This window comes from Ursus arctos, unplaced genomic scaffold (genome assembly GCF_023065955.2).
Source record: "Ursus arctos isolate Adak ecotype North America unplaced genomic scaffold, UrsArc2.0 scaffold_16, whole genome shotgun sequence".
In the NCBI taxonomy this organism is placed as follows: Eukaryota; Metazoa; Chordata; class Mammalia; order Carnivora; family Ursidae; genus Ursus; species Ursus arctos.
Genome location: NW_026622830.1, coordinates 34,814,203 through 34,837,491, shown reverse-complemented (window position 1 = coordinate 34,837,491; position 23,289 = coordinate 34,814,203). Strand labels below are relative to the sequence as shown.

The 23,289-nt window shown below is 40.7% G+C and overlaps 1 protein-coding gene across 3 annotated transcripts in view; it reads right to left on the bottom strand.

The window, feature by feature from the left end:
- Window positions 1-23,289, bottom strand: part of SLX4IP (SLX4 interacting protein) — a 188,721-nt gene that overhangs the window by 148,083 nt on the left and 17,349 nt on the right. For all 3 annotated transcript variants that reach the window (XM_026503029.4, XM_026503028.4, XM_057312666.1), the window contains one exon: window positions 20,762-20,817. In XM_026503029.4, coding sequence (XP_026358814.1) covers window positions 20,762-20,788 — 27 coding nt within the window. In that variant the 5' untranslated portion in view covers window positions 20,789-20,817. The remainder of the gene's footprint in view (window positions 1-20,761; window positions 20,818-23,289) is intronic.

The following is a 23,289-nucleotide window of genomic DNA, read 5'->3' as shown; positions in this document are numbered from 1 at the left end:
AAGAAGCAGGCTCCCAGTGGAGGAGCCTGATGTGGGGCTCGATCCCAGAACGCCGGGATCACGCCCTGAGCCGAAGGCAGACGCTTAACGACTGCGCCACCCAGGCGCCCCCAATTTGATAAGTTTTAATAAATTTATATAGTTGTGCAACTGTCATCATAATTAAGTTTTAGCATAATCACCCCCAAAATGTTCCCTCAGCCCATTTGCTTAGTCCAGCAAAACTGCTTTTCTTTCCTTCTAGTAAATACGGGAAATGGCCTTTTGGGAAGCAGAGTTAACAACAGAAGGTCCTCATGGAAGAGGATCCAGCCCTTCCCCACCCCTCCCCAACAAGGAATGAACTCTGGCACAGGACCTCTAACAGAACCTCAGAAGAGAGTAGAATCCAGGCATAGTGGAATTAACTTCCTTACTGCAACTGAGCTTTCTTCCTCCAGAGACCATCCTTTACAGCTACATAAAAATGGACTGGCCAAAATACCCAATCCTCAAACTTCAGTTCGAGGGGAAATCAAACTGGCATCAGATAGAGGGAAGAATGAAAAAAAAAAAAAGTCATTCCCACTATATCAAAGCAAACAGAATGTGTGAACAGAGTGATAGAAAACCGAGATAGAAATAAATAGCATGGCTTTGGGTTTCTATGAAAAGCACAATGTAAAAAAGGAACAAACATGCAAAAGGCATATGCCAAACTTAAAAGGAAACAACGTGAGAAACAGGAGTATCTAATTGCTTCAGGAAACAAAGCAACTCAGGGCTAGGGAGAAAATTCATTAACTCAAGAACCCAAAGACATGATAAAACAGAATAAAATGGCAAAGAAGTTGTGATAGGCACCATCTAAGATGGCCCCAATGATCCTGCCTCCTGGTTTTCATGCTCTTCTACAATCTTTTTCCCTTGAGTATGGGCTGGGTTTAATGACTTGCTTCTAGCAAACAAAATGTGGCAGAGGTGATGAGATGGTATCATGTTGACGTTAGGTTACAAAAAGGTTGTGGCTTCCATCTTGGGATCACAACCTGAGTCTGAGGCAGACACTTAATCAACTGAGCCAACTAGGCACCCCAGGAGTGATTTTTTTTTTTTTCACATTTTGAATTCTTCATAATGAAAATGGGTCTTTTGTTGTTGTTGTTTAGAAAACAAGTTTTTATAAAACAAGGCTATTGTCTGTTTTTAAATAAAAGCTTAGAGGTTAATACTCCAAGATGTTAATGGTAATAGAATATAAATTTGAGTGGTGAGCATAAGGAAATTTTTCTTCTTTATGCATTTCAGAATTTTTTTTATTTTCCAAAGGGAAAAAAGAAGTATATGAAGAGTCTAGCAGTTACAGGACACTGATTTTTACTTTGTATCCGCACCAACTGATTACCCAAATTGTCCCCAACCTGAGAGGCAGGTTTGTCATCTTGGGAAGAAGCCATAGTCATTGCTGGCATCTAGGAGCTCAATGATCCCACCCACTTCTCAAGGTCACCCTAACTTCTTCCCCAAAACTAGGTCAGGATCTAGGCAGAGGCTCTAGCTCAGGGAGGACTGAGCAGCCTGTCCCTGGAATTCTAGCTCTCAGGCAGTTTTCTTTTGCGTTTACCTAACTATGGAGGCAGCATGCCTTTTGCTCTAGGACTGATTCCTTCCCCCTCTCACTGTTCCTCTCTCTCTCTCTCTCACTCCATCCATTTGGTAAGCGAAAGGAGCTCAAGAATCTCTCCCTTGAGGGGTGCCTGGGTGGGTCAGTCGTTAAGCGTCTGCGTTTGGCTCAGTCATGATCCCAGGGTCCTGGGATAGAACCCTGTGTCGGGCTCCCTGCTCAGCAAAACCTGCTTCTCCTCTCAGCTCCCCCTTGCTTGTGTTCCCTCTCTCGCTATCTCCTTATGTCAAATAAATAAATAAAATCTTCAAAAAAAAAAAAAAAAAAGAATCCCTCCCTTGGGAGGGGCACCTACCTGAAGAAGGGCTTGGCAGAAGTGGCCTGGTTCCTTAAGGAGAATGGGGCCCAAAACTGTCCTTTGACCAACATGGTCTTCAGTGCATCTTTTTCCCGAAAAGACTTTTTTGAAGGGGAGGGCATTAAAGAACCAGAATCGGGGACTCCAGGGTTCCCTCTTTAATAACTACATCTGCCCTACTTAATTCCCAAGATAGGGGTTTTAATACAGCTAGTAAAAGTTAGTAATATAGTTATTGACATTAAAAATTATAATCTATAGAAGAAGTCATATTATTACCAGTCAACGGCAATTCTAAACCAATTGCTTACAAGACTGCACCTAGCAGTCTCTACCTTCTTCATCAAAGCATACAACTTTTCAATAAGAGATCCCAGGCTTGAAACCCGCCTTCACCATTCTGACCTCTGACCTGAGCCAATTCTTCAACCTCACTGCCCTTTACCTCCATGACTATCAACAGTAAAGTGCAGTTGGCAGTGTTGTGAGAATTAAATAGGTTAATATGCAACAAACATAGGTAGGTAGTCAGTAAATGTGAGTATCCTTCTTTTGCTGTCACAAAAGCTTTTAAGAGCCTGTAACCAAAAAAACCCCGCCACAACCCGCTTGCGCTTCACACATTAAGCTGCTGAAATGAAATTCCTGATGAGGGCAGGAAGGAGCCTACACAATCTCAGAACTGCTCTGCTTCCCAGCTGTGTGCGTCTTTAACGTGATTACTAATAGCTAAGACTTACTTAGTGAACGCTTACTAATTGCCGGGCACTGGGTTAGACATTTTTTATGTAACAATGCTGCGAAGGTTGACACATTATTCCCATGTTGGAGAAAAGGAATCAATATCCCACATGTAGGGGGGGCGCCTGGGTGGCTCAGTCAGTTGAGCATCCAACCGTTGGTTTTGGCTCAGGTCATGATCTCATGGGTTGTAAGATCGGGCACCAAGTCGGGCTCTGCGCTCGGAGGGGTCTACTTGAAGATTCTCTCCCTCTGCCCTTTCCCCCACTCTTGATCTCTCTCTCCAATAAATCTCAATAAATCTTTAAAAAAAAAAAAAAGAGTAAGGAAAGCAGGGAGGTCCATGTCACTACCATGCAATACTCCAATAAGAATCCCCTTCAAAGTAAAATCAGAAATCAGAAAAGATATTTTCAGAACCTAGACAACCAAACTCAACAGTTTTAGTGGCTGCTTTTGTCATGGGCTACCCACATTAACACCCTAGTAAGATCCCTTATACTAATATACTTGTAATAGTATTTCTTAGAATTGAAACTGAAAACTGAAGGAAAGAACGAAGGCTCTTTTGACTTTGTGAAGGAGAATTATTAACAGCGTTGAAATTTGGAAAATTGAGTTTCAACACACAAGTATTAATGTCACATGGCACCACTCACTTTTTTTAAACCTTCAACTTGTGTATTTCTTAATTTAAAATTGTCCACAACAGTGAAGATGGGTGATGGGTACAACAGTGCTCATTATACTCCTCCATTTTGGTAGTTTTAAAATTTTCCATGAAAAGTGTTTTAAGGTCTACACACACACACAACGACCCTCCCTGATTCCTGCAGTGAAGGGCTGATTCATGTACATTTTATAGACAACACCCTTCTCTGGATAATTTTAATTTTTCCTAAAAATAAACATTCTAGTCACCAACCCAGTGAGGGGGCAGCAGCTCAGGAATGCACTGTCATGGCAGATGGAGAATCAGTCATTGTGGGAAGTGAAACAGACTCAGGCAGCATTGGAAATGATGCAGCAACATCTGATCCCATCAGGCCATCTTTAAAAAAGCATTTCATCAGCTGTTAAAAGACTTTGCACAGTGGCTAGCACCACAACTTGGTGACAATTAAAAATACAAAAGCTACAATTCAGTTTTGGTTGTTTCACACACTGGAGGAAGTACAAATGGAATGCTGAGTCAAAATCAAATATGCAGACTCAGAGCTGAGTCTTTGGAATGTATTCAGTGCTTTGGAGTTTAAGATTTAATGACAGACTGACGCTACTGAAGGTTGGGTCCTCTCCTGACTCACAATGTCATCTGTAGAGCAGACATTCAGAAATTTTAGTAGAATGACATCCTCTTTGATACTTTTCTTGATTGTTGCAATATTTTGGTTTAATGACCATAACATATAAATATTGTGGGATAGGAACCATCTTAAAACACCTCAACATGCATACCAACAATAAAGCAAGTTGCAACCTAAATAAAGCCCTAATTATGATCATCCTCATCCCCAGTAACCAAGAGAACCTTCTCAAGGGTCAGATTATTCCAGCTACCTCCTGGATGCCCCTGAGGCCTCTTACAAACTTTAAGTACTCATTATTACGTTCTGTAAGAAAGCCTGTCTATAGGATTGCCAAGGAGAAAGTTTATAGTAAAATCTCTAAATCCTAAGTACTACTGTATAACTTTTGAGGTACTCTGTGCCCCTTTTCCTAACAACTGCCATGCCCTAGGGTAGGTACAGGCATGGACCAGCCACATATGTACTGACACTGCCCCTGTTCTACAGTCACTGGAGCAAAGGTGGATACCTACCCACGCTCACCTCCAGAAGTTGTAAAATATATCACGCTTGGGAGGCGAGGAGCCATCATGTTCTATAATGTGCACAGGGAAGCAGAAAGATACCAGCCGAGGGAGAATGACAGGAAGATGCTTGTTAAAGAAAGGCCCATGGTGGAGTTGGGCCATGGTGGCCAAAAGCTGTCTCCAGGCCTTCACGAAGCTCCAAGCTGGGTACTCTGAGACACTTCTGCTCCCTTATCATAAAGTACTCTTTTTCAGCCCTGGCAGTTTGCCAGGTTTGTTTCTTCTTCCAATGAACCTTCACTACCACCAGTCCAATAGTCCTTACTCTCTTCATAGGGCACAAAATTCTCTTGGGCAACTTTTCAGATCTTCCCCTTCTGCTCCACAGGGATTCTGACCTCCTCTGTGAAGGAGCTGGACTACATCAGTACTCTTCAATGTGTTCTATGCCTTCCCTCCCCCATTAAATTCTATGCAGAACGTCAATACATTAAACTGATAGGAGCTGGGCCATTCAGCTGGAACAGGGACAGGGAAGTTGGGTCCTTCCATGGAACACAGTGAGCACTTCCAGGGACCACTGTGGAAAAGCCTAAGCAGAATGCTTTCTAGGGCCCCTGGCTCTGCCTGAGTATCTCATCCTCCAAGGGAACAGCAGTTTGATGTGAGCTACTCTACATGCTGGCCCAGAGAAGGCAAGCGACAAGAGGACGAGCACCAACACTCAAGCCAGGAGGAGCAAGTACAAGCATGACAAACTGTCAATCACTGGCCATGGCCTGAACCCGAGGCTTCCTTGGGGAAAACAATCACTTCTAGTCCTAGAAGGAGGCGCCAGAAGAAAGCTGACAGCTCAGCCAAAGGATGGTTGACAGCTCAGCGGTCAGACAGTGACATCCCAGAGAGCACCCATGCCTCTGAATCAGCAAGCCCCAAAGACAAATAAACTGCTTTTCACTTTGGGATTTGGCTTAAACATAGTGGTAAGAGGGAAAAAGAGGAAGTGAATAAGGCAGCAGGCTGAGGTGTAGAGGCTCCAGGCCCCAACCCGGGCCCCCACAGCCTAGCTGGCCTTCCTTTTGGGGTTAACCATGATCCTTATGTGACCACAAATGGAAAAAAAAAGGAGAAAAAAAAAACCTCCACAGAGACTTTTGTTTAAGGACATCGAGATCTAAAATGAAGAAAGAAAGGAGATCTAGAGAGAGAATGGCTCTTAAAAGCAAACTCCAGAGTTCAGACATTGCCTAGGGACTCATTAAACGGCATTAATGACTCCCACAAACATTGGCTTTGAACCTATTTGCATAACTATGTTATATGATTTCTCAACATCACTTTAGACTGAGGAATATCTTCTTCAGAATTATAAGCTTTTGTAAGAAGCACCTTGAGACATTGCTTAAACAAGTCTTCATTTACTTAACAACATGAAATACTGCTAGACTGACAGACCATCTGCAAAACTTTAAAAAGGACTAATAAGAACTCTGGCAGCTTTAGAAGTGTGAAATAAGTTGCTGCCTGAAACAACCCGGAAGAAAAATTAATCAAAATGATTACCATTTTTGATGATATTATTATAATGTCCAATATTTACGAAAATGATTACCTTTGCTAAGCACTTTACATTAATCATTTCATTTAACCTTCACAATCACACTATGACAAAAATACACACCCCCATTAGCGCAGGAGATGCTAATTCTGCTGGTCCGAGGAACACACTTTGAGAACCAGTGCTTTAGAGAATACAATCTTTCTTTCCTCTTACTCCCCTTAGTCTCTGAGCTTTTGGACCCATTTCACATGGCAGTGGAAGTACATGGCCCAGTTCACCTATCGGTTCTGGCCCGTGGGCGAGGTACTCTCTCAGTCCAAAACCTCCAGACAGAATGCTGGCCACCCCACATGGTTTTTTTCTTTCTTCCAGACAAAAGATACTAGAAATGCCAAATAAGTCAGCTGTTCACAGACCAAAAAATATTTTCAAATTAGTTATTTTTAAGCATGTTTTCTAAACAGCAGTGGTGTTCTAGGGATAATTCATAACACCAACATGGCTAAACAAACTGAATCATCTTGTTTGAGCTCCTGATCTCACAAAAATATCCTAGCACCCACAGAACGCGATTAAATACCTGAACATCTTCATACCAGAATTAAACAAAAAAGCCTGCAATTAATGTCTTCAACTACTACTGGCTTTGAAAAAGACCCATACCAGATAACAAAAAAGAAAGAGAAAAATGCTAACACTTTCTGAGGGATGACTCTGTGCTAAGATGGACACTTACCCCAGAAGAGAGTTTATGTTAATGCTATTTATTTAACCCTATTTAACAGACGAATACAAAAGCTCAGAAAGAGTAAATTTTCAAAAGTGCAGGTCAATGTTAAGGCCCTGATTTAAATCCAGGCTTTTCTGTCTCCAAAGACCAAATTCTTTCCGCTATAACATACACAAAAAATTCCTCAAATAAAAATTTACAGAATCATAAAAATGTAGGGCGAGCACATCCTTAGAGACTCGCTAATTCAACACGTCATTTAATAGATAAGGGAACTTTGGTAAAAAATCTCCAAAGATGGCCATCAACAATTCCTCACCTCCTCTATATATGTATATGTTCGGGGCTCCTCCTATCAAGAGGCAGAGCCTATTTCCTCTCCTCCTGACCTTGTGATCTGCTGACCAATAAAATACGGTGGAAGAAACAGTTTACTAGTTCCAGACACAGCCCTTAGAAGCCTAGTGGTTTCCACTGCCACGTCCTCTGGAGAAGCCAGCCACCATGCTGTAAGGGGACTCAAGCTAGACTACTGAATCATGAAGCACCCTGTAAACAAAGAAAGGGGCCAATATGGTGGAAAACCAAACATGTGAGTGAGGCCTTCTTGAGATTTCCAGCCAAGTTGGTATCTGAATGCATAGTGAACCGGGCCAATGTCACATAAAGCAGAAAAACTTCCCGGCTGGATTGTCTGACCCATAGGATTATGAAGTTTGGGGCTGTTTGACTACACAGCTGTAGATACTAAAACAAGAAAGGTGAACTCACCTGGCCGTAGTCAGGAATAGCAAGGACTAACACCTAAGTCCCCTGACTTCTGGCCCTGGCCACCTGCCACTGTAATCCACCACATCAACTGACACACAAATAGGATACCAAACCGACTGATTCACCTACAGCTTTGCCACAACATCCCATTCAAAACAAATCTGAACAAAATCACTGTACAGTATTTGTCCACAGTTTCACCTTATGCAGTTTCAGTTACCCACAGTCACCCAAGGTCAAGAAGCAGATGATTCTCCTTTTGACAATATGTAGTAGCTTAAGCCAATAGGAGCTTAACGCTGTGTCATTCACCTAACTTCATCTCATCATGTAGACATTTCACTATCTCACATTATCACAAGAAGAATGAGTGCAGTACAATAAGATATTATGAGCGGGGCGCCTGGGTGGCACAGCGGTTAAGCGTCTGCCTTCGGCTCAGGGCGTGATCCCGGCGTTCTGGGATCGAGCCCCACATCAGGCTCCTCTGCTGTGAGCCTGCTTCTTCCTCTCCCACTCCCCCTGCTTGTGTTCCCTCTCTCACTGGCTGTCTCTATCTCTGTTGAATAAATAAATAAAATCTTTTAAAAAAAAAAAAAAGATATTATGAGAAAGAACACATTTATGTAACTTTTATTATAGTATATCGTTATAACTGTTCTTTTACTATTGTTGTTCTCTCTTACTGTGCCTAGTTTAAAAATTAAACTTTATCACAGGTATGTACATATAGTAAAAAAACATAGTATATATATACAGGGTTCAATACTATCTGTGGTTTCATGCATCCACTGGGGGTACTGGAGTGTACCTCTCATGGGTAAAGGGGGACTACTACACTCATTTGTTAACAAGTCAGCTAAGCAGGGTACTCTGGCATATCTGTGTTCCACGAAGCTGCTATTTACCGTTTGACACATTCATTTCTCATTGCAAATCCTCCTGAGGATAGGGAAGGGTGATCATCAGCCCTGTCTGTGTCTCTAGTGCCTAACCCCAGGCCCTGTGTGCCAGCATAAATGAAAGTTTGCTAAGTGACACCTCCCATATGAAAAGAATTAGACTAGTCCTCACTCCAAAGAATTATGAGACCAGGAAGAAGTGAGATGCTGACTCCAAGTCCCTCTACTCCTGTACAAATTGTCACTGTAAAATAATCACTGAAGGCCATGACATGTATAAAATGTCATTTTCCCAAACACTTTCATAGCATTGTCCTTTATTATAAATCTGATACAAGAAACCCTGTCAAACATATAGTGCTAGTATTCCTCTCTTAGAGTTGAAGAAATGAAGTTACCCAGAGGTAACGGGATTAGCCCCAAATCATCCAATTTTCACAAGTGAAACCACAATATGAATTCAGAAAATCTGATTAAATGTCCGATGCTAATTTCATCTTCTAGAATCCTCTTCTCAAAAACCTGATAATCTAAATTTCAAGAAGTTCTATATAAGAGAACTTAAAGTAACATGAATAGAATATAGCCAACCACAGAAATTTAGGACTAGATAGGACCTCAATATTATCCATAATATATAGTGAATTTTCAGGTAATGAGAACGGGGATATTAGGTCTGGCATATGCCTTGCCAGCATCCATATGACACTACACCTTTGGGAAACAGTGTAACATTCTTTCTCATCTCAGACCACACTTGCAAAATATAGCACATGCCTGTGTGAGTATGTAGGGTCACCATGAAAAACTCATTACTTGATGTTTCTTGTAGTCTTAAAATCAGAATGTTACTGTCACATGCTACTCACACGTGACAAAGTGATATATGCAGTGGCCTAGCTTCCTATATTACTTAATCATGGATATTCCAAGACATTATTACTACAAGAGAAACTTTTAAAGGACAGTAAGCGAACACTGTACACCCTTCCATGATTTGGCTGACTGGACTGCTGCACACAGCTATTTCAGCAGAATGTCATCTGCATGCAATTCCCAGGGACTGAAGAATGCAAGAATGCTCTGTAGTCCCCCACCCCACCTCCTCAACCATGCGTCCCCAAAAAGACCAGTGATAGCAATAAGGCAGGTGAGTAGGAAGAGCAACTAAGTATAGTAACCCCTTGGCTTCAAGGACTTGTACCACTCCCAACAAACCCTACAGCCTTTACTGCTAGGACCAGGGCTGGGCTGGGCTGCCAAAGCTTTCCAAGGACAAGGGGGATCCTCACTCTCAACCTATCACTTCCAGTTCCTGAATCTGGAAAGGAAGTACACCAGAGGCAGGCTTATGTCACTCTAAGAATGTTTTCTCTGAGGCCACTTTGGATAGTTTGGGTTGTGGCGCTTGTTTTCTACCGATGCCGTTAATTGTGGTGGTTGTTTCCTGGTGAGGACAATTATAAGAGCAAACGAAATATCCACAGGCATAACAGGCCATGGAGGAGAGCGTGCACACAGCTCCCAGGCAAACAAACACCCGCATTTAGGATGTCATGATAATTTAGGAATGAGCCAGCGATTTTAAAAGCACTTTAGTTGCTGTGTTTCCTTGAATCACGATGTCTGCAGACACACATACTTAACAAAACACAGAACAATGATGCCCTCTACAGCCTTCAGAGAGAATCCAAGGAACTTACTGAGTTCTTGTATCTGGAGAAAGATCCTGAGTCTACTGTTCTACCCAGATTTATTTTTTAAACTTGAATAAGCTATAACATACAAAGCACATGCATGTATGTTGGAAAAATTAAAATATCAAGGTCTAAAGCTAAGGTGCTAATTAAAACAAAATATTATAATAATGTCCAAATAATTAACATTATACTGAAATAATACACCTTCCTAAAAGACCAACAGAAGCAAACTGTACACATTGTCATTTTGGCTATTAACAGAGGCTATTTTCAAAAGAATTACTTAAAATATTTTCAAAGTGGAACTGTGGACTCCTAAAAGGAGAAATAGGTCGAGGTGAAATTTTTTTAACAAAAGAAACATACCACGAATTGATGATTACAACACTCATTCCCTGTCTGGAACTAAAAAAAAAAAAAAAAAAAAACACCAGTAAGAAATAACTCTAAGCTCAAGTGACTTCCCTGTTCTCCATGAGCCATGAGGAAGAAACTTCTCATCTTTGTAATAAGGAAAGTGAGGGGGTATTGAGCACCTCAGAAATATTCCAGATTACTCAAGGCCTATGTGGATATGAAAGAAGCAGAGCACACGTCCTTCTTCTTAGGGAATATGGCCGGTACAGTATGTTGTCAAAACCATGTGTAAACATATATATAAACAATTGGGGATCATACAGAAAACATAAGCTACACATAGCAGTCAAAGGAACAAAGGAAAATCAATGCAAGTGTAGACTGTGTGTCAGAGGAAAAGCCAGTCATTAATCAAACCTGGTACAAGCCATTGTACAGAGACTAAGGAAGAAAAGGTAAGGGAGAACAGGAAGAGAGAAAACCACAGGCTAGATCACTGCAGGAAATGCAAAGGCATCAGTTTCAGAGGAAAAGGTGGGCCATGTTCCCAAGTTCCAAGATGAAAACATGGGTCAAAGTTAAAGAGGAAGAGAGAACAGTTATCAGAGTGCCTTAAAGCTAGCCAGAGAGTTCAGATCAGATCTGATTAAACAAAAGGAATTAATCTGATCACTTAAGGAAGTAACATGATGAAAATGGTGTTAAGAAAACAGTATCCTGGCACTTGTCTAGATAAACTGGAATGGCAGGACAGGAAAGGAATAGAGATTATCCAGAGATTAATGAAGAAATACAAACCACAAGGATCATAAAGGCTGAGTTTGTAAGAAAAGAAGACAGAAGCGGCAAGCCCAAGACACTGCAGAGAGTGGATGCATTATACAGGTTACCCTGAATACGGGACAAGGAGACATCATAATTTGACAAGCCTGGGATGCGTGAAAATAACATCACGGATATTCAAAGCAAAAGCCAGTTTAGAAGAAAACTATGACACACTGAATTCTTTGTCTGAGGTTTTAGGGATCAATACAGGCAGAGATTTAAAGGAGGCATGTGGAAAGCTGAAATTGAAAAGAGGATGAGAAGCCAGGGTTGTATTTAAGCCCTTTCTAATCATCCAAGAAAAGAATACATGAGCTTATACACACAGGAAGGGACTGGGAAAAGAGAGCCCAGAAACTGGGTGTCTGGCCAGAAAGACAGAGAGAACACTTGGGAAAGGAAGTTTCATTTCAAATCCAACAAGAACTTTGTTTCAAAGTCATCAACACTCTGAGCAAATGCCCTACTGAGTGAGAAGGAACCTAAGAGCTTTAAGCCTGAGGCAGAATTAACTGGGTGACCACTGGTGAACTCGGTGACTTTTATTTGGAGTCTATCAAGTAATCAGGACACATTTAGTTGACTGCAGTTTCCAGCACGGCCAGTGTAATAGAACACATAATATGCAACAGGGGAAAAACAGCAGCCTACTATACTTGGATCATGTCATTCGCCACTAGGCACACTCTTCCTGACTCTAGGTCTTGAAAACTTAAAGCTCTCCCAAGGAACAGACAGAATTAAGAAGGAACAGGAAGATGAAGAGTTTAAGTAACAGGAGAAGAAATTTACCTTGATAAACAGACAAAGAGAAATGCCTCTGCAAAAACATTCCCAGGGACAAAGGTTGCACACTCCTCATTCATTTCTAATAAAGAATGTAACCATTTAAAACTTCTGTGATTTGTTAGGACACTTCAGTTTTATTCTTAAAATTTAGTAGAAAATCGTTATCTAGAACTCAACTGGTACGAAAATATTCCTATAAATCTTTTTTTTTCAATGTCATACATGAAGTTAATGCATCAGTTTTCAAACGAGTGCTGACAGCATCACTACCACATTCCCCTTTAGGTAGACTAAAAAACCTAGGACACAGAACTGAAGTGGTTCACTGAGGCAAGCCAGCAAGACAAAAGCCCATTTGCTATTCAACTTTCTTTCTCTAAAAGTTCAAAGCACCGCTCTTCACTTTTACTACAAAAGGGAAATTACTGTCAATTCTTGGACATATTTCTCTTTTTGTGGTTGTTCTAAGGAATGCAGAGACTAAGGTTAACTGAAATTCAGAGCAGTACATAAAACTATAATAGCTACAAAGGAGTAGAAAGAAAAGTACAGATAGTAAAGATGCAGGGAAATTAAGGAAAAAAAAAGGTAAAATCTCTCCTCTCCTCCTAAACATTAATGAAATCTTAAACCTGTTACCTTAGCTTCAGAAAATGATTCAGTCTTCCTACCCCAAAACTCCAGCTCCCCACCCTCCCCAGAATAAAGACTGGACAAATATCAACAGCAAAAGTAAAAGCGTTAAGTCTCCTGGAGTGGGTGGGAAGGAGGAAGAGGGGGTCATTACACATTCTCTGTGAAAGAAGACAAAGCCAGATCCACATTCCAGGGAAATCTGTCTGGTCCGAGTTTTTCCTTAAATACAGATTGGCCTGTCACTAAGCCAGGCTCTGTAATCTTCCCAGGCTGCCACTGCTAGGGAAGCCAGGAATCCCTTCTAATTAATCAAACCCTCCCAACAAAAATTTTCCCACCCACAATAAAGTAGATTGGGGGGAGGGGAAGCAGCGGAGCAGGCTTTGTAGCCAAAAGAATTCTAGACTTTGGTGTAATACCTAACTAATCCAAGAAAACAGATGCAGGAAGCAGAGGAAATGATCTACAAACAGAGACAGACAATGAGGTAGGAACCTTTCAAAGTGGTGCTTTGCTGGAACCCGAGCTAAAAATTTTAAATCCTAAGATGTAATTATTATTGGGAGTGAGACCTGGCAACATTACATACTTTTAAAAGTACCTTTAAAGCAGAGGATAGACCCATAAACTTTTCACAGGCAAACACCACATATACTGATTTGATACTTTTGCCCATAATTTATTATTCAAATTTATTTTATTTATTTCTTTACTGATTTCTTCTTACTAAAACTAAAACTTCTAAAACATGGATAAAAGTCCATGATTAATACAGTTTATGTCCATGTCTATTTCTTGTTTCCAGTTGCAAAGGAAATGGCCTTGTGTTGGCCTTGCTAATTTATCCACCCTTGAAGCCAGTTTAACCCAAGGTAACTTCATTGAAAGCTTACCCTGACAAGGGGCAAGGAGGGAGGAGCACAGATTTTGACCCATGGTGTCCAATATAGCTGCTACTAGCCACGTGCTTCCTGAACACTTGCATTGTGGCTAGCAGGAATTGAGATGTGCTTTAAGAGATAGATTATATACCTAAACCACGATTTACTGAGAAAGAGAGATATTTCAGATTTTGCAGGCAATGAGGTCTTTGTTACAACTATTCAACTCTGTCACTGTAGCATAAAAGCAGCCAGAGACAATATGTAAACAAATGGGAGCGGCTGCGTTCCAATAAAACTTTATTTACAAAAACAAGAGGCTAGTTTGTGGGATATAATTTGCTGACCCCTGGCCCCTGACCCCTAAACAATTTATAATTTGGCAATTCTAAAATACTGGGGTAGGTGCAGAGCTAGAATTAAGATCCCTAAGGAGCCTTAGGGACACATATGTCATCTGTCACCACTACACCCAACTGAAAAAGGAGTCATGGAAGTATAGGACTTATCTCCCTGCCACAAGTTGTAGTGACCCAGAAGTCAAGAGACCCTGAAAGCCGTGGTTCCAAGGACTCTGTCACCTCATTCACTGCTGCCATTTCCTGGAATTCTGGCCTAGGAGACAATTACAAGAAAGAGTTCAAGGACAGGGACACAGCGGTTTAAAAAAGAAAAAAAAAGCTCTCTTATACGCAGGAAGGTCAAAAGACTTTTCTTCATTTGAAGAAGGACAAGCTGTTTGCATGGATAATTAATACCATTCCAGGGAAAATCTCAGAATAAACAACTGAGATGCAAGTGGCAAACTATCTGGTTTTCATCTGGTTTTCTATTACTTTAGAAACCATGCTCTATCCAAGTATTTTTCAATCCAGAGAGCCAAAAGTACATGCATCTATATGAAAATTTGCTAAGGTTAATTCCTTTTAAACTTTACTTACTCATTTAATTACTGATTATAGTGATGTATACACACAGATTAAAATGCCTTATCAAAAACAGGCCTCCTCTGCCCTATCCTGTCACTACCCTCCCCAGCTCTCACCAAGAGCAGCCACACTGAAAACTTCAGCAATTTGATCTGGTATTTACTTTCATGTTTCAAAATACTATGTTATTACTACCAATTTCTTATTATTTCAGCTTCACATACTATCTACTGAAAATGAAGACAATGCTTACAACCCACCACCCACCCGCACATCACCTTCCCCAGACTTCCAACATCTGGAGTTTACAACATATGAGATGTACCCCCTGCTCAAAGCTGAGCCATGTAGTGTACTATGTTTACTGTCTAATCTTGCACATGATAGGAAGAGTTGCTTCATTTTTTTGTTTAGTTTCCCATATTCTTATCACTAATCATTCCCACACTCTCTGACAGACCTAATAAAACCTCCCCTCTACTTTCAAATACATAAGATATTTCATCCTTTCATTTCTTGTTGGAGACATCTTTCATGGAACTCTATGTCCCGTGCCCATCAGATTGGTTGCTTTCTAGGCAGGACACACTGCTGATCACCATGAGATTTGCTTGCTCAGGCGCTCACCTACAAGATTCCCTATTTCCCACCACACTATAACTCACTCCTTCTCTGTTTACTCCCTCATTTTGGAAAACCACATTCTTCCTAAAATAGGGTACATTAGAAGGGAATTTTTTTAGACTTTGCATCTCTGAGAATGTCTCTGTTCTGCCTTACCTGTCAGAATGGTTAAAATTGAAAACACAAGAAACAACAAGTGTTGGCAGGGATGTGAAGAAACAGAACCCTCATACTCTGCTGGTGGGAGTACAACCAGTACAGCCACTGTGGAAAACAGTATGGAAGTTCCTCAAAAAATTAAAAATAGAACTACTAGATGATCCAGTAATTCCACTACTAGGTATTACCCAAAGAATACAAAAACATTATTAGTAAATATTAGATTACTAATTTACTAACTAGTAAAAAATTAAATTGTTACAACAAAATTAACAACCTGATCTAAATGACATATATAGTTCAATGCACCTGACAACCATCACATTTTTCAAGTGCTTATGGAACACTTTCCAAAACAGACAGAGGAATTATGCCAAACAACAAAATGATTAGAAAATTTTCAAATACTTAGAAACAATATAATGTACATTTCAATAACCCGGTGATCAAAAATGACATCACAGGCCCACTTGGGTAGCTCTGTCAGTTAAGCCTCTCATTCTTGGTTTCAGCTCAGGTCATGATCTCCTGGTCATGAGATCAACTCCTGCATCGGCCTCCACACTGGGCGTGGAGTCTGCTTAGGATTTTCACTCTCCCTCTACCTCTGCTCTTTCTCCCACTCAAAAATGAAATCACGGCGGGGATTAGAAAATATGTTTATTTGAAAAACAAAATCTCTACTTTAACTTCATCTCTAACAAAACAAGAGGGATACAATTAAAGCAGTAAAGGCTTAAAGAGAAAAATTTATAGCTTTAAGGGTATATATTAGAAAAGAAGAAATGCTCAAAATCCATGACTTAAGCTCCCACCTTAAACTTGACAGTGAAGAACAAATTTGCTCAAAGAAAATACAAGGGAGAAAATCATTTTAAAAAATCCATAAAATAGAAAACAAGTACACTATAGGGGAAAAAAAATCAAAGCCAAAAGAGGGTTCTCTGTTTGAAAAGACTCCTAAATAAACACACCCTTAACAGTACTAATAATCGCTCCTTTGGAAATGCAAATCAAAACCATATCACCTCACCCCTGCTAGAATGGCTACTATCAAAAAGAGGAGATAAAGAATGCTGGTGAGGATGTGGAGAAAGGGGAACCCTGGCTGGTGCACCATTGGTGGGAATGTAAACTGGTGCAGCCACTATGGAAAACAGTATGCAGCTTCCTCAAAAAACTAAAAATTGGACTACCATGTGATCTAACCATTCCATTTCTGGGTATATATCCAAAGAAAATGAAATCATTATCTCAAAGGGGATATCCGTACTCCATGTTCACTGCAGCATTATTCACAATAGGCAAGACAGGGAAACACCCTAAGTGTCCACTGATGGATGAATGAAGAAAATGTGGTGTAAATACACATTGGAGTATTATTTAGCCATTAAAAAAAATCCTGCTGTTTGTGACAAATGCGTAGACTCTGAGGGCATTATACTAAGTGAAACAAGTCAGAGAAAGACAAATACTGTATGATCTCACTTATAAATGGAATCTAAAAACATCAAGCTCATAGAACAGAATGGTGGCTGCCAGGGGCTAAGTAGTGGGGAAAATAGAAAGATGCTGGTCAAAGGGTATAAACTTCCAGTTGTAAGACGAGTAAGTTCTGGGGATCTAACGTATAGCATGGTGATGACAGTTAACAATACTGTATTGTATCCTAGAAAGGTGCTACAAGAGTAGAGCTTTAATGTTCGCACCATAAGAACAACAAAATGGTAATTATGTGAGGTAAAGGATGTGTTAACTAACCTTATCATGGTAAACATTTCACCACATATGTTTATCAAATCACCTCATTGTACACCTTAACCTTACACAATGTTATATGTCAATTACATCTCAATAAAGTGGGGAGAGGGGAGGGAAAAAATCACCCCATTGGAAGGTTTGAGCCTGGCAGTCAACATATGTGGGAGCCAGGATAGCCGAGAGCTGGGATCCTAATGCCCAAAAGTGGTAGAAGAGCAGGAAGAGTTCAGAAGGAACTCATTTCAGTTAAGCCCAGAGCTGTGAAGAACTTCAACTTCAGTTCTTTGTACAATGCTTGACACATAAGTTAAGTACTGGATTTGTAGACATCCTCATGTAATACTCTCTGGTTCATACAGGTTAAGTCTGTTCATCATTTCTTGGAGCAGGAACTATTCCATGGAGCTTTCTCCTTCATTCTCTTGATAAACTGTGACCTTCATGAAAATGCAACTAGAAAAAAAAAAAAAATCACTGCTTACAGACCAAGGGAAGCAACATGGAAGTTTGCCATCCATCCAGGGCTTCAGCAGGAGGGAAGGGAAGGGAGAACAGCATGGAAAACACTAGAAAATACTAAAAACACCAACCTTGCACCAGACTCTGTTGTGGGTTGCAAAGCTGCACTGTCCACAAGGTGGTGGAATCCCAAGCCATGAAATTAATGTGAAGCCTGGTCCAAAACCACTGAAATGCCAGTGGCTCCAGCAGAAGTAAACTTGAAACTGCTCAACTGTACTACAGGCTCATAGGTCCTGCCACCCGTGTGTGTGTGTGTGTTTGTCTATGTGTATCTGTGCATGCATGCACACGTAGGATGTGACTGAAAATGAGTACACAATAAAAAATTCCACACATGAACAATCCAGCAATTTCATTCACCAATTTATTCCACACTTAGTAAATAATAATGGAAATAACAGAACAATCTACAAGAGACTATGAAATAAAGAAGATAAAAGGAAATGGAAACACATTTTAAAAATAGGACAAGTATATTTAAAAAAGAACTGGTAGAATTTGAATTAAGAAAAAAATAAACCAAACACAAATTCTCAGCTGAAAAATACAGTCACTAAAAATAAACCAGTTAAAGAGTAGATTAAATACAGATTAAACAACAAATTAAATCCAGATGAGAAGATGTTAACAAACTGGAAGAGGTTTAATAAAAAGCACTCTGAATGCAACACGGAGACAAAAAGAGAAACAAGAAAAAGCAAATGGCCAAGCAGCACTCATACAAGCCTACTGGAGCAGCATTCGCCAGAAAAAGCACCTGATGACAGCATCGGTAGCAGGTGCACAGGTCCCCTGCTGCCCATGACACCATAGGCCAGCATAGACAACTTGGCAGGAAGGATGTCAGACATCCAGAATTGGATCCCAATGCTTGGGCTGTGGGGCTTTTTAAGCTGCATGATTAGGGAAGCGCTAGACCCTTGCCTGTGTGATCAGAGGCACAGATACAATCATGTGATGCACACACTCACCCACATAATGTGTCAGAATGCTGTCTGCATCCCTAACTTGCTAATTTGATACTCATGGATGGAGTAACTCCCCTGTCTGGCATGATCTAGGAGCTAAGTTCCAAGCCTTGCTGGTGTGGCTGTGAGATGGGGCAATAAGGCAGCAGAATCTGCCCCAGTGTGTATGGCTTAGAAATCAAGAGCCTCATCTCGCATAATTAGGCACCTTGGGTCCAAAATCTGTGGTTGACCAGAACTGTCGGCCCTCCTGGGCCATTGCCAGTTTTGGCAGAGCTTTGCACACAGACAGCCTGCAAGGCCTCCGTCTTGGAAAAGTTAATATCACCTTCGCACACATAAGAAACTATTATATGAGCCTACCCAGAAAACTTAGCATAAGAGTTCCAGAAGAAGAGAACAGAGAGGATAAAGAGCAGTACCAGAAGAGAAAACGGTTCAGATTTTCCAAAACTGATAAAAAGACTTGCATCTTTCAAATAAAGATGCACATTGCATCCCAGGCCAGATAAATAAAAACAAGCCTATGGCTTGAGGCTTCATAGTGAAACTGTAGAACATCAAAGCCAAAAACCAAATTTTAAGAGCAGCTAGAAAGAATCAAGTTGATAACCAAGATAACCAAGACAGAAATCACAATGAGGCAGGTGAGAGACTTCTGTGGTTACTAGTCTCCACAGATGCGCCCCCACAAATCTTCGCTTCCCTGTGGGCACATGCTGCTTCTCACATCAAAAGCTGCAGCTTCCCTTGGGCTGGGCCCTGGAGTGCTCTGACCAACAGAATGTAGAAGTGCCAAGTGAGACTTCCGAGCCCAGGCCTTCAAAGAACTGGCAAATTACCTTCTTTCTTCTAGCAACTCTGGGACACCATCCCTCAAACTCAGCCACCATGCTAGGAGAAGCCCAAGCCACAGAGAGGAGCCATGTGAATGAGAACTGACAGGCAACAATGAACAGCCCCAGGTGGGGTCCCAACCATGGCCAGTATCAAGTGACAGCCGTGTGAGCATGTCCTCTTTGATGTTCCAGCTGAACTGGGTTCCCAGGTAAGTGCAGACCCAGCCATCATCAAAAAGAGAAATGACCCAAATGATACCAGGCAACCTACACAATCACAAGAGAAAACAAAATGGCTTGTGTTTTAAGCTACTAAGTTTTAAGGTGGTTTTAAACATCAATCAGTAACTACAAAGTTTCTCAGTAGCAATAACAGATTCCAGAAGACAATGGAAAAATATCTTCAAATGCCAAGGAAAAATAATGCTCAACCTAGATTTCTATAACCAACTTTCTAGAGTTAAGACAAAAATACATTTTTTAGAAAGACAAATGATGAAAGTTCACCACTTATAATCTCTCATAAAAAGAAATACTACAGAACACGTGGATAAGCAATGACATTTATAAACACATTATAAATCTAATAAGCCAGGACTTCGTAAAAATAAGATATAACTACAATATTAAGTAGTATCTGATCTGGTTAGCTACCGTAATTTGTCTGTTTTGATGTTTTTGGATGTACTTAATTTAACACTAGCACAGAAAAAATGTCCTCAACAGCCAGCCTAGATGAAGGCATCTCAGAGACCTCATGGTCACTATTTCTCAGTTCCTTTCCTCTCCTTTCCCACCACCCTTCACACATAGTTTTCCCACCCTCCCCCCCCCCCACACACCTGACAAGGTCTCAGCCCCAGCTGCCAGGGGATAGAGAAGAGATACTTAAAAAGGAAAAGAAAGGAGGGCAGCCAGGCAAGAAACCTGGCATTCACCCAGCTGCAGCATTTGCTGCCTACTTCATTTTTCTCTGCTCTGTCATAATCAAAAATCATGTCACAGACATACATATGAGAATGACAATTTTTAACATTAAGGACCAAGTTATGACCTAAAGGCATCTTACAGAAGACTTGAAGCAAGAAACTCCCATAACCATATGAACTATTTATTCTGTCCCCGCCATTCTTAACATGCGAATCTTCAATCACCTACTTAAAGTTTTCAGTAAAGACACTAATTTAAACAGTAGAAAGCAAGTTCAGAGCTTCAACTGTCAGTGAACACAGAACTCAGTTATATTAGAAAATGATTAACCATTTTAAAGACTATTAAGCACTACTTACTTTAACGGCAAATTTCTTTGACGCCATGGCTTACTGATTCCAGAGTAATAACAGACCTTTAACAGAAGAAAAAAATTTATAAGCAGGTATATCAAAATCTCTTTCTATTTGGATAATATATAGGAGAAAGGTTGGCTGAATAATAAAACAACACCAAGTATTTGCAAGATAAATGTTTACTTAAAACTGGTCTTAAAAATATCCTTTATCGGGGGCGCCTGGGTGGCTCAGTTGTTAAGCATCTGCCTTTGGCTCAGACGTGATCCTGGCGTTCTGGGATCGAGCCCTACATCAGCCTTCTCCACTGGGAGCCTGCTTCTTCCTCTCCCACTCTCCCTGCCTGTGTTCCCTCTCTCGCTGTCTCTCTCTGTCGAACGAATAAATAAAATCTTTTTAAAAAAATATCTATCTATCTATCTTTATCTTTTATCGGGGGCCCTGGGTGGCTCAGTCAGAAAAGCATCTGACTCTTGATCTCAGGGTCATGAATTCAAGCCCCACGTCGGGCTACACAGTGGGAGTGGAGCCTACATATATGTATGTATGAATGTATGTATGTATGTATGTATGTATGTATGTATATATACACACACAATATGGAATTAGTAACTTAAAAACCACCAACAAAGGAAAGCACAGGCTCAGATGCATCCTACCAGATGTATAAAGAATTAATACCATTAGGGCACCTGGGTGGTGGCTCAGTCAGTCAAATGTCCAACTCTTGGCTTTGGCTCAGGTCATGATCTCAGGGTTGTGAAACTGAGCCCTGTGTTGGGCTCCACACTGGGCATGGAGCCTGCCTAAGATTCTCATTCTCCTTCTCCCTCTGCTCCTCCCCCCCCAAAAAAAATCATAAGAGACAATACATTTACTGTATTGTATTTATAGGGAAAAAATCCATGTATAAGTAGACCCACACAGTTCATATCTGTATTGTTCAAGAGTCTACTCCCCTTTACTGTGCTCAGCCAGGCCAACTGCCCTCTCTCACCCTTGCAGAAACATAGAGAATTATTTTTTGGAGAGTGTAAGACAGAGGATCTCTGGTCTGGAAAACACCAGGCACAGCATAAAGTAGGGGCTACCCTACTGAAAAAAGAGAAAATTAAGGGAACATTTACAAACTGCTATCTTCCCCAACCCGCATGTCCCTTATGATGGTTAATTTCATGTGTCAACTTATCTGAGCTAAAGGATGCCCAGACAACTAATAAGATATTATTTCTGGGTATATCTGTGAGGGTGTTTCTGGAAGAAATCAGCATTTGAATTGATACACTCAGTAAGGCTGATGGCCCTCCCCAATGTGGGTGGCTGTCATTCAATCCACTGAGGGCCCAAACAGAACAAAAAGTTACAGCAAGAGTGAATTTACAATCTCTGTTTGAGTTGGGACACCCTATTCTCCTGCCCTCAGACTTAAGCACTACGGGTTCACAGGCCTTTGGACGGAGAATGAATTACACATGGGCTTTCCTTGTTCTCCAGCTAGCAGACAGCAGATCGAGGGACTTCTCAGTCTCTACAACTGCATGAGTCAATTCCTATAATCTTTATATATGCCTTGTATTGGTTCTGGGTCTCTGGAGGACCTTGTCTAATACACCCCTCTACCTTGCCTAGCCTCTCCAAATAGGAGACTAAAACCATTCAGGGAACTGGACTAACCTAAAAGGTAAGATCTAGAAGTACTGACATCAGGAATTCCCCAAGGAAACACCCTAGACGAAGGCTCCAAAGTGAAGCGCACCCTCACAAGCCCCACATCTGCACGGAGAACTGCCTTCCATCTTTTTAATACCCCACTCTTAAATATAAGTAAACAACCAGTAATCACTGGCCATCTAAGGAAAGACTCTATCATGAAAGAAAACAAAACAAACAGGAAAGAAACTACTTGGCCAAAACTGAGACTATGCAGGGAGAAGGAAACCATTTTTTAAGAAACTATCATTATTATCAGGGAGACAGAAGATAATGCAACCATAAAGCAATAAATACAATAACAAAAAATAAGAAACTTTCAGAAAACAACAAACTAAAGTGACAGCTGAAATAAAAAAAATATAACAGAAGTGCTGGAGGACCAAGTTCAATAAGTCATCAGCAAAAATAAAAAAGATGAAAAATAAGAATAAATTAAAAATTAAAGGACCAGTACAGGAGTGGATGGAAACATCTCATTTTGGGCATATATCATGGTAAAACATCAGGCACTAGAGATTAAAAAAAAAAAAAAAAAAAAATCTTTAAAAGAGGGTGGGAGGTGGGTGGAAGGAGTGGTAAATGAATGTTTGGTTCCAAATGGCTCAAAGCAACTCCAGAGACTAAAACACAATAGAGAAGTATCTTCAAAATTCTAAAGAAAATTGTTTCCAACCTCCAATTGCATTTAAACATGAGGGAGAGGGGACACTTTCAGATATGCAAGGTCTTAAAAAATTTAAGTCCCATGCATTCTTTCTCAGGAAACTTAACTAAAGATGTGCTTCACCAAAATGAGGAAATTAACCAAGAAAGAGGAA